Source organism: Artibeus jamaicensis, unplaced genomic scaffold, assembly GCF_021234435.1.
Source record: "Artibeus jamaicensis isolate MK-2021 breed Jamaican fruit bat unplaced genomic scaffold, CSHL_Jam_final contig_519, whole genome shotgun sequence".
NCBI lineage: Eukaryota > Metazoa > Chordata > Mammalia > Chiroptera > Phyllostomidae > Artibeus > Artibeus jamaicensis.
The window spans coordinates 2,489,870-2,502,420 of record NW_026521871.1 but is presented as its reverse complement, the minus strand read 5'-3'; the positions used below and the strand labels follow the sequence as shown (position 1 = coordinate 2,502,420).

General features: G+C 37.4%; 1 protein-coding gene across 1 annotated transcript in view; it reads right to left on the bottom strand.

Moving 5' to 3' along the window:
- Positions 1-12,551, bottom strand: part of LOC119042417 (cadherin-related family member 3-like) — a 90,846-nt gene that overhangs the window by 16,094 nt on the left and 62,201 nt on the right. The window contains exons 10-12 of the mRNA XM_053669045.1: positions 10,998-11,100; positions 6,916-7,014; positions 4,869-5,101 (exon numbers count right to left, since the gene is read on the bottom strand). Coding sequence (XP_053525020.1) covers positions 4,869-5,101; positions 6,916-7,014; positions 10,998-11,100 — 435 coding nt within the window. The remainder of the gene's footprint in view (positions 1-4,868; positions 5,102-6,915; positions 7,015-10,997; positions 11,101-12,551) is intronic.

Below are 12,551 nucleotides of genomic sequence, written 5' to 3'. Positions count from 1 at the left end.
TACATTTACACAATGGAATTCTATGCAGCAGAAAGAAAGAAAAAGCTCCTACCCTTTGCTACAGCATGAATGAATCTGGAATGCATTATGCTAAGGGAAATAAGCCAGGCGGTGAAAGACAAATACCGTATAATCTCACCTTTAACAGGAACCTAAACAACAAAACAAACAAACAAGCAAAAATAACCAAAGACACTGAAATAGAGAACAGGCTGACAGTGTCCAGAGGGGAGAAGGGAGGGAATTTCAGGGGAAAAGGGGAAGGATTTACAGGAACAAGTATAAAAGACACATGGACAAAAACTAGGGGGTGAAAATAGGTACCCTAGGGGAGCTCCCCCAATAGGGGAGCAGGGGAGGGCTGGATTGGTGGGGTGAGATGGGAGTAAAAGACAGAAAACTGTACTTGAACAACTAAAAATTTTCAAAATTTTTAAAAAGACATATGTGGTGTCACACTTTCTTATAACACAGGATGTTGTGCACAGAGAAAACATTCAATAAATATTTGTTTAAAAAGAAAGAAGGAAATTTTGTAACTATGTAAGGTAAGAGATGTTAACCAGCCTTATCGTGATGACCATTTCACATTTATACAAATGTCAAATCATTATGTTGTACAACTGAAACTAATATAATGTTATATGTCAATTGTACCTCAATTTTTTAGAAAATATAATCGAGAGAAAAGAAGGGAACTTCTGGTCAAGAAAACACAGCTTGTCTTCTTGCATAACCACATCAAAATTACAACTAAACTATGGGACAAATATCACTCAGAAAGATCAGAAATTGAATGGAAATCCAACAACTATGGAATTAAAGAAACCACATCCTTCCAGACTGATAGGAGGAGTGAAGATACAGAGTGGGTGGGTCTGACATCCATGTATGGTGAATATAAATTCAGGATGGATATCTCAAAAGCAAGGAGTCTCAGCCCCACACCAGGCCTCCCAGCCAAGGGTTCCAGTGCCAGGAAGATAAGTCCCCATAATTTTTGGCTGCAAAACCCAGCGGGTACTGAGTAGGCGGAAGAAACTTCTACAGTCCCAAGAAGTTCCTCTTAAAGAACCCATACACAGTCTTATTCAGACTTAGTCCCTCATACCTCCAACACTGGGGTAGGAGCTTGAAAGGTGCCAGTGGCATATGAGGAAAAACTGAAGTGTCGTGCATCAAGACAGTGCTGGAGGACAGCTTTCTCCCAGACAGTATGGTGGGCATAGGCCATAATCCCTTTTCTGAACCCTCCCCCAAAAGAGCCACAAAGCTGGCACATGGGTACCATCTCTGAGATCCTATCAACTTGGCTAACACAATTTGCCCTGCCCTGGAGATCCCCTGAGACTCTGTAGCAACCAATTTATGGGCCTACTCAAGCTGTTAACAGTGGCTTTTCCATATGAATAGCTGGTCTTGGCTCGTGCTCCATAAAACTTCCTCAATCCTCTCAAACAAGCAACAGCCAGCCTTAGTGAGCCCCCAGACTGCATACAACTTGTAAGTGGTCCCAGGCCTGGCACTAGAAGCAGCCAGCCCAGTTTCATAGCTTGGCTTCACCTGGTAACCTACAAGCCCAGCACAAATAGCAGCCATCTCAGATTGTTTTATAGGTCATGAAGGGTGGCCTCAGGCAGAATGCAGGTGGAAGCAGGAGGGAGTTGTTGGGTGGTGGGTGAAGAAGTGAGAGGATTAAGAAGTACAAATAGGTAGTTACAGAGCAGCCATGGGGATATAAAGTACAGTATAGGAAATAGAGTAGCCAAGGAACTTAAATGCATAACCCATGGACATGAACAATGATGTGGGGATTGCCTGAGGGAGTCAGGTTGCTGGATGCAGGGGGCCAAAAGGGAAAAAGTTGGAACATCTATAATAGCATAACCTATAAAATTCAGTTTTTAATATATTTTATTGATTAAACTATTACTGTTGTCCATTTTTTCTCTCTTTATTCCCCTCTGCCCAGCACCTCCCCTCCCACCAGTACTCCATCCAATTTTAGTTCATGTCCACAGGTCATGCATATAAGTTCTTTGGCTTCTCCATATTTTAAACTATTCTTAACCTCCCCCTGTCTATTTTCTGCCTACTATTTATGATTCTAATTCCCTATATCTTTTCTCCCATTCTCCCTCCTCCCCTTCCCCACTGATAACCTTCATGGGATCTCCATTTCTGTGATTCTGTTCCAGTTCTAGTTGTTTGCTTAGTTGGTTTTTGTTTTGTTTTTTAGGCTTGGTTGTTGATAGTTGTGAGTTTGTTGTCATTTTTCTGTTCATAGTTTTGATCTTCTTCAATTTCTTAGATAAGTCCCTTTAACATTTCATATAATAAGGCCTTGGTGGTGATGAACTCATTTAACTTGAGCCCATCTGGGAAGCACTTTATCTGCCCCTCCATTCTAAATGAAGGCTTTGCTGGATAGAGTCATCTTGGACATAGGTCCTTGCCTTTCATGACTTGGAATACTTCTTTCGAGCTTCTTCTTACCTGCAAGGTTTCTTTTGAGAAATCAGCTGATAGTCTTATGGGAACTCCTTTGGAGGTAACTCTCTCCTTTTCTCTTGCCGCTGTTAAGATTCTCTCCTTCTCTTTAATCTTGGGCATATAACGATGATGTGCCTTGCTGTGTGCCTCCTTGGGTCCAACTTCTTTGGGACTCTCTGAGCTTCCTGGACTTCCTGGAAGTCTATTTCCTTTGCCAGATTGGGGAAGTTCTCCTTTCTTATTTTTTTCAGATAAGTTTTTCACTTCTTGCTCTTCCTCTTCTCCTTCTGGCACCCCTATGATTGATTCAGATGTTGGACTGTTTAAAGTTGTCCCAAAGATTCCTAAGCCTTTCCACATTTTTTTGAATTCTTGTTTCTTCATTCTGTTCTGGTTGAATGTGTACTTCTTCCTTCTGCTCCAGATTGCTGATCTGAGTCCTAATTTCCTTCCCTTCACTGTTGGTTCCCTGTATATTTAGCTTTATTTCACTTTGCGTAGCCTTCACTTATTCCTCTATTTTGCCACCATACTTAATCATTTCTGTGAGCATCCTGATTATCAGTGTTTTGGCCTCTGCATCTGATAGTTTGGCTATCTCATCATTGCTCAGTTCTATATTTGGAGCTTTGATCTGTCTTTCATTTGGACCATATTTTTTTTTGTCTTGGTGAGCATGTCACATAGTAAGGGGCAGAGCCTTAGGTATTTGCCAGGGTAGGACAACCCACATTGCTGCATTGTGGCACTGTATGTGTGGGAGTGGTCTAAGAAGGAACAATGCTGCTTGCTCAGTTCTTGGTCAACTTTCAGTCACTTCTGCTTCCCAGAAGCAAATTGGGCCTTTCTGGTGCTGATTCCCAGGTGAGAGGGTTTCTGTACATTCTAGGACCCTGTGGGTCTCTTCAATAGATTATCCTGTGAGGTTGTGAGTTTCTCCTGCCACCACAGTTCCCATAAGTTTTTACAGTCAGAGGTTTTGGGACTTTCTTTTCCCATGCTGGAACCCTGGTTTGTGCAGTCTGTCTTGCTCCCCAGTTGTTCCTCCTGGTTTATCTGCAGATGAATGTGGGACGACTGGGTCCCCCAGCCACTGCCTTTCCTGCCCTAGTCTGCCAGCTGCCACCTTGCCATGTGTTCTCTCCACCCTGGCTGCCCATCTCCACCCCTCCTACCAGTCTGGGTGAATGTTTCTTCTTTAACTCTTTGGTTGTTAGACTTCCATCCAGTTCAATTTTATGGCAGTTGTGGCTGTTTTTGTTTTTTAATTTATTGGTGTCTTTCTTTTGATCATGTAAGGAGGCAAAGTGTATCCAGCTACATCTCCATCTTAGACTGATGTCCCAATAAAATATAATTTTTAAAAAATAAGGAATAAATATATTTCTTCTCTGTCTTTAGCCAAAATATAAATTATTTTTATAAGAATAGTATTACAAAACATTGCTTTTTTATTTGCTTTTGCTCTCTTCTAATTTGTAATAAGTTAATGATAATTGCAAGTGCTATTATCCTATACTATTTCGGGAGTTTATAAATGCCTACAAGAAAAACTGCCACAGATACCTTACTGTGGAGATCACTCTCATGGGTATTTTCCTGAGACAACCAAGACATAAAATCTTGTCTACATGACTGTACGTCAGCCCCCGTGAAATTCATTCTAACTGCTGGTGAGAATGGACCTGATATTTTATCCACAATGACACATTCAGGAATCTTAATCACCCCGTAATTGGCAAGCCATGGGGCTATGTGCAGTAAAAGGAATTGCATAATGAATTATAGGCCAGGTCGGGAATCTTAAAATATTTCCATTCTATTTCTATCTTTTCTCCAATGACAAAACCTTATAGTCATTCATAACATATACCATATTATCAACACAGCAGCATTCATTCCTGGTATCTTTCAAGAGTTCCTAAAATAATTTAAGGCCCACACACACTTCCCCCACTGTGATGCCAAAATAATGCACCTTATTTAACTACCTTTGTTGAAAACATTGCCTCCCAATGAGAAGCATCCTGGGTTTGAATCCAGCTCTACAAACCCTGAGTAACTTCAGTTAATTTCCCTAAACTCTGTGCCTGAATTTTCTCACCTGTAGGTAGAAATGATAATAATATTGCTTTCCATGAATACTTAATGAGAATATTAACTACATCATCATATAAAATGTACCAACAATAAGAGCTTGCACATGATAAATGCTAGATGCATATTTACAATTATTACAAAGTTGTTAATCTCATGAGAATTATTGTTATTATTTTACCATGTTTCATTGTTATTGTTTGGCCATTTAAATTTTAATAAATTAGAACTTAATAGAGCATTTTTTTTCACATCAAAACCTGAGGCTCTTTACTTACCATGGTCATCCCTGTGCGAGGGTGAAATCTGTCACAGTCCACACCTTCCACTGTGAGGTTATACTGCTTCACAGTCTCATAGTCTGGCTGTGTGGTGAGCTCAATCATTCCGGAAAGAGGGTTAATCCAGAATATTTGTATGACTTGAATGTCACCACTGATTATTTTGTATGTAACACAGTTTGGTGGGTAGTCTTCATCAATGGCAGTCACTCTTCCAACTTTGTAGAAAGCTGTCAATAACATTTATTAAGATTCATTCTTGTCATGCAGAGACACTACTTTAAAAAGCTTAAGATGTCTTTGCCTTTGAAATGGTATCATAGTTTCTCAAAGGATCAATCTGAATCCTTCTGGACAGTGAATGTGTTTGACAAGCCCAACTCCACATAATGGGAGGTGAATTGACAGGCAGTCCTCTTCCACTTTAAACCACGTGGCATACACCAAATGATATGAGTTACTAATAACTTCATACGATTTATAATTACTTACATGTTTTACACACTAATTTTCTACTGGACATTATGCTAAGATTAGCATCAGATAATGGTTCACAATGCAGACTCTACAACTAGACTGCCTAGGTTTCAAGTCCCAGCTCTGCTACTTACTAGATGTAACTCAATAAAAAATTCTATAACCTCTTTGGCCCTCATATTTTTTATTGAAAAGAAAGAATAATAACAGTACATATCATATAGAGTTGTGAGGATTACATAAGTTAAAATAAATATATGAAGTATTTAGAATAGTTCCTCACATATAATATTGATAAATGCTATATCAGATTTATGCATATTATCTCACTGATCTTCTCAAAGGCATTATCTGTACTAGTACTGTCTCCATTTTACAGATAAGGAAAATGCAGTCCAGTTGTCTTAAGTAACTTGCCCAAGGTCACTAAGCTAGTAATATTGGAGTCAGGAATCAAATCTGTATCTGCTGAATCTATAGCCCACATATTTAAAATCAATTTGCTGTGATTTCAGTGTGTAGTTCCTCCAGATAATCTTCTTCACTGAATTGGGTAATAGTTGTTAATTTCCAGAAGAATATTTTTTCAATTTTTATAATAATAATTAAAAATGATGAATCAAGCCCTTGTGTGCAGTATTTGCCTATTTCCATGGTATAAAAACTCCCACAATTACCAATTTTTAGCTATCAATATAATAGTACTAAGTTGGGAAGAAAGGTATAGTAGCAAACTATTTTATATACAGAATTTCACCATGCAGATCAAATAAATGTAAATAACCTCAAGGGTACAGATACTAGTGAAATGCAGTAACATATTTAAGAAGTGCTGAGTTTTTTTAGTATTTACTAATTTTATTTTTAAAATAACTTGTGCAACTAAGTTTATATAATCTCATTTTTAATGACAGTAATAATCAGGTTATAAAATTACTAAAATTTTAATAACTGGCTCCTCTGAGCAAGTATTATAATTTGACTTCAGCACACAACTTGAAGTATGCAAGCTAAGCCTGGAGGACCCACCATCCAGAGATGCTGAGGAAGGGATATGTTCCTCCCTTGGAGTGACAAAAGATATAAGCATTATCTCTGCTGTCCCTCTAAATATAATGTTCCTTGGTTTGTGCTAGTGAATATGACCTAATTCATTTCTAACTCATGGCTCAGAAAGGACCCTGATCAAGATCTTGACTCCAGTCCTGAAATTTGACTTCAGATGTTCACAGGATATAAACTGCCTGGACAATGGCCACGTTGTCCCTACTATCTTTACATTGGACCTAATTCAGAGGCAAAAGAGAAGAGAAATAGAATAAAATAATTATCACATTTATTTGTCCATTACAAAAATCTGAGATCTTTCATGAAATCACAAGGGAGCCCTTGGGTAACTGTCAGGGTAATACACTGAGGTCATTGCCAATTTCATATTTTCTGAAGGTGTGGAGCCCCATAAAGATCCCTCATATCCTTGTGTTTTGTCATCTTTCCTTTGCTCACTTGTTTGTGATCTGGTAGAATTTTCCTTATGCTTCAATACCGTGGAAGGGCGATCTCTCACCTCTTGATGTTTCCGGAACAGAGAATGAATAGTATGCAGCTTTAAACACAGGGCTGAAATCATTGGCTGGAGCAATCTGTACAATGATCGTCACAGTTACTGTAAAGGTAACAGTGAATAAATGCTTTGTTATGCTGGTAGTTTTAGTCTACAGAAAAGCTAAATGTGCCCCCAGTAACAGGCTTACTGGAAGATTTCGAAAGTACAATGGGATTCTGTCTGGTTCCAAATAATCCCTCTCCTGTGACTCTGCATTCTCAAGGAACACAAATGAATTCTAGCAAAAGCAATTAGTCAAAAATATATAATGGCTGTATGTCATATTTTATGCAATAGTGATATATGTGTGTATATCACATATAAATGTGTAGTTTTACATTTTACAAAAGAGAGTTTATTGTATTTTTTTATTAATACAATCTTCTCAATTAGAGAATTTCTTAGGGTGCCACTCTCAACCCAGCATACAACAGTCTACATTCTGTTTTTACTGTATATCTTAGGAGGTGAAATGGAAGGAGACTCAGAAAATGCATGTCCAAGGAATGGCTCTGACATGTGCTCTATGGCCTTTAACTAGCTTAACTTCTCAGAGGCTCAGTTTCTTCATCAATAGAAAAGGAATAACATCAGTTTTAATCTTCCACTTTTCACAAAGTGTGAAGGCAAAATGAGATTATTCCCAAGAAGGTTTCCCTTTTTCCTTTATTTTTTAAATATATTTTATTTATTATGCTATTACAATTGTCCCATTTCCCCTCCCCTTCACTCCCCTCTGCCCTGTATACCCCCTCCCACCCACATTACCCCCCTTTAGTTCATGTCCTTGGGTCATACATAGAAGTTCTTTGGCTTCTACATTTCCTATACTATTCTTACCCTCCCCCTTTCTATTTTCTACCTACCATCTATGCTACTTATTCTCTGTACCTTTTCCCCCTCTGTCCCCCTCCCACTCCCCTGTTGATAATCCTCCGTGTAATCTCTATTTCTGTGGTTCTGTTCTTACTCTAGTTGTTTGCTTAGTTTGCTTTTGTTTTTGTTTTAGGTGTGGTTGTTAATGATTGTGAGTTTACTTACACTACAAAAAGTTAAGTAAAAATAGTATATTTTACTTATCTCTGCCAGATGTTTGTGTACAGTATGCCATAGAAAAGGAGTGTGCATTTCAGACCAACAGGCTCAAACTAACCAGAAAGTAGTCAAAAAGAAGGGGTTTGATAATTAAACATAAAAGCAAATTGCAAAGAAGAAACTTTTTGTGATAAAAATAAAATAATAATTTACTATGCAAGGCATTAGTAGTAGTTTTTATCTTCATTTTACAGATAAAGAAACTGAGGTTCTCAGAGTCGAGTGGTTTGCTAACTCACACAGCTAGTAAGTTGTGGAGTGGGTATTGAACTTAATTGTGTCTACCAACACCTCCCAAAATATCTTCCCTGAAAGGCTTAATATGTCGAATGCAAAATGCTTAGCTAAACAAAGATGAAAAGGTTTCTTTCTGGTGAGACTTCATAGGGTTTCTTATATAACGTTCTGTATTTTGAATGTCCTAGTTATCTATAGTTATTTGACCCTGAAATTTTTATCTAGTGGATTATCTTGCAGAAATCATGTTCTGGAGAACACATATATTTTATCTCCATAAAATCTTTTCCAAATTGTGTCAAACAACAAATTTTAGACTGGGATCTATAAAACAATCAACTTTAGAGAATCTGTGGCATTCTTTGTGTTTTGGTATTTATGATTGTGTGTAATTTTTTTAGGAACAGGGTCTAGAGTTTTTATCAGCATCTCAAATGTATCAGTGACCACCAAGAAAGTTAAGAAGCACTGTTTCATGGAGACACGTGATTAATGTGAAAGCCTCTGAGTTTCCTTCACTAAATCCTATTCAAGTGTTGTTTCCAGCTTTGCTATTACTATGATTTTTTACTGCATCCATAAAGACTCAAAACTGTGCTAATTACCTGACGTATAAAAATAGATAGAACCATGTATGGGGTCTTAAAATCTCCCTTCATGAGCAGTTGTGAATATGTTAGTGTGTGAGGACCAGAGAGGATGTGGATTATTACTGTGAATTTTTTTTCTCTCTGTATTGGAGAAAGGCTCAAATCTGGTGAGAGGAACAAATTCTTTATTTGATTATTTAGGCCAACAGGATGAAAACAAGAAATGTACGAAATCACATTCTTCCTAAAAGATCAATCAGACTATGTAATAGGCTTTTGCACAGAACAATACAACTCCACCAGTGGGGAGCAGAGAAAACACAACAGGAACACTTCTGGGCATACCGGTATGCTTGTCATGATGTGTCCCTGTTCCCCACACATCGCTTCTCAACAGAGTTGGGTCACTTAAGTCTAAAAATCACATTTGTAAACTCAGACTGATTAAAACTCTTACATCTATTAGTCAAGAGAGATTTAAAGAACTTTAGATTTTTTGCTTGAAGTCCAGCATTAAGTTCTCTTTGGTTGCAAACCTGTAGACACATACCATTTTTCTGCCTTCCTACATCCATGACAAAGTACTTTCCCACTGCTTCTAGATGCAACCTCAGAATCCTTCTCAACTCAGTGACCAGGCAAACACTACCAACAGATCAGAGTTGGCAAGAGCTAAAACCCAAGCGCCACTCCTATTCTAGGTCCTCCCTTACCAAGCATTGACATTTTACTGTAAAGCCTATATTCACAACCCAAAAACCCACATCCTCTTAATGTCTTTGATGCCAATCACTTACTAGATCACTATCATACGTTCCAGATACAATAAACACCTGATATTAATAATGGATGTATCCAGAAATTTTTGTGAATCCCTATTTTCACAAATACCTCTAGCAACAAATTTACTATTAAAGTGTAGTTGAACATGTAAATGACCCCTTGGGGCACTCAGTGTGAGTTTTCATTTCTACAACAAGAAACAGAGAGAAGTAGATGTCAAGTGGTTGGCTAAGCTTACTCACTAGCTATGCATTCTGCTCTGGATCTACAACAAACAATCATATTTGTGCCTTAGGGTGTTTTACAGCTAGCAAAGAACAGGCTGTTAATTCCACACATGTCAAAAGATTGTGACCGTGCCATCTGTATGGATTTAATCTCTCTGTACCAAAGACCAATTCTAGCTAACACAGACTAACCCAAAAATGGTGCAATAGTTATAAGAAGACCAAATGGCAGAGGGGTTGACCATTCCTTGCCCTTTCATACAAGTGATGAGCTGTGGAACTTGGCAAGTGGCCTGTGGTTTGCATCAATAATGGCTCTAGGTATATCATGTAAAAATATTCCAATTAAATGCAAAAAAAGCATCCAAATACCTGTATGTTTTATACTTTATGTCACCCAATATATGAGTCTTTCCAAATAAGAGATATTTGGCATTACTAAATGTTACAGACTGAATATTTGTGTCCTTCCAAAATTCATAGGTTAAAACCTATGTTCCCAATGTGATGGTATTTAGAGGTGGGGCCTTAGGGAGGTAATTAGATTGTAAGAGTAGAACCCTCATAAAAGGGATTAGAGCCCTTACAAAAGTGACCCCAGGGAGCTCCCCCATGCCTTCTGCCATGTGACACTACAGTGAGAAGACAGATACTTATGACCTAGGAAGTGAATTTCCCCAGGCACCAGATCTGCTAGCATTTTCCCACCTCCAGACTCTGAGAAATAAATTTCTATTGTTTATAAGCCACTCCAACTAGAGTATTTTGTTATAGCAGCCTAAAAAGACTAAGACACTAGACATACAGTCATTTAAGTGTCAAACATAAAGGGTGAACTCTGCATATCCTCTGCTACTTCCAACATCAAAGATCTTTAGGCAGACCTGTGTTTAAGAAAGTATGTATTTCTGAAGGTGCTGTTAGCAGTTGAAAAAGACTTCCTGGATCTAATGATAACTTCCAACATGAGTCTATTTAATTATCTCTTTCTTTCCTTGCCTTACTTAAGAAAACCATCCCCCAAATAATATAAATCTTTACATTTTAAAAACTAAAATCAAGAATCTAAAGTACCTCACTTAATGTTCCCTGAAAAGTTTATCAAGCTTACCTGTATGGGAAGGATGTACATCATCAAATACTGAAATTGTCATTTCATAGATATGTCCAGCTGCAATCATCTTTGGGCTTTCATAATCCATTCCTTTGGAAACCTTTTAAAACAAAACTATTTCAGGAGAAGCACCTGACTTTTTTATTGTACATGTTTTAAGTAATAAGTCATTCTGGAAAAGACAAGCGTATGGGCATTTTAACTCAATAAAGATGGCATCGGAATATTTTTGAGGCTGGTCGAAGTGTGACACAGAAGGAAGCATTTTGATAGAACAAAGAGACACCTTTGATTTCCTTCCAGAGCACCCTATTTTTAGATAAAGCATTCTGGCATAATAGGGAAAAAGCATGGGTCACATTCTGCCTTCAATACACACTAATTGTGTGACCTTTGGCAAAATATTTAAAAAGAGAAAATATTTTGAAAGTACTTTGTAATTTAAAAAACACTATAATACATGTACATTATTCCTATCATTACCAGGTACTCAACATTTTAAAAACATCTATTGAATACTAATTAAGTTCCAGGTTTAGTTGAAGGCATTAGGGAATAACAATAAATATGACTGCAGAGCAAAGATTTGAAGACAGCCCTAATAATATAAGATCATTGGCACAAAGCTTAGTTGAACTGGGTCAATATGACCCTGAACACCTAGGTGTTTGGTAGAAACAACAAATTTTTAAAAATTTAGTATCTGATTCATATATTAATTTATTTATTATTCAAGTATATTGAGTATCCAGTATGCACCTAGCACTATAGAAGGTGTTGCTATACAAAAATCAACCACTCAGAAAAAGACCAACAATTAAATAGGCAGTTATAATAGAATCTAACAAGTGTCTGACAGGGAAAGCAGAACTTATAATGCGAGCTCATACCCAGGAAAACTAAGCCAGTTATGGTAATAAAGGAAAGCTTATAGAAATAAGTAGTATTTAAGACTTAAAGGATAATTATGAAAATGTAAAACTTAATTAGAGATAGGTGATGGGTAGAAGGAGTTATTCATAAATAGAGAAAGCATATGTGAGGGCCCAAATGTTAGTTGGCATCATATTTATAAAACATCCATCTTTATCCAAATTTCATTTTAAAAGAATAACAGTTTGGCATTGCATTTCAAAAACAACATAACACAGAAAATCTCTTAACTCAGTGACTAAGTTCCAAAATTCACAACATATGCAAAAACTCAGCTTGTGTCTCTTGGAGTTTGTCTAGAAAATTTAGGATTAGGATCAAAGCAAAAGAGAGGTCATTAATGGCTTTCTAGGCCATATCTTCTGGCTAAGGGGAGCATTTAGTTCTGTTTTGGTTTAAGGAACAATCATGCCAAATAACAAGGATTGACACTTTGATATAAAGATTTGTGAAAAGTAGGAGTTAGAAGAAAAGATTTCTTCCAAGGCAGAATCTCATAAGAGGCAGAAAAAAGCTTATTGTGTTCACTCTCCACCACTGGGAAGTCTCCAGAGAATTGAAAAAAAGGAGGAGCTGAACTACCACTGACAATTCCAAAAGGATGTCATTAAAGTACAT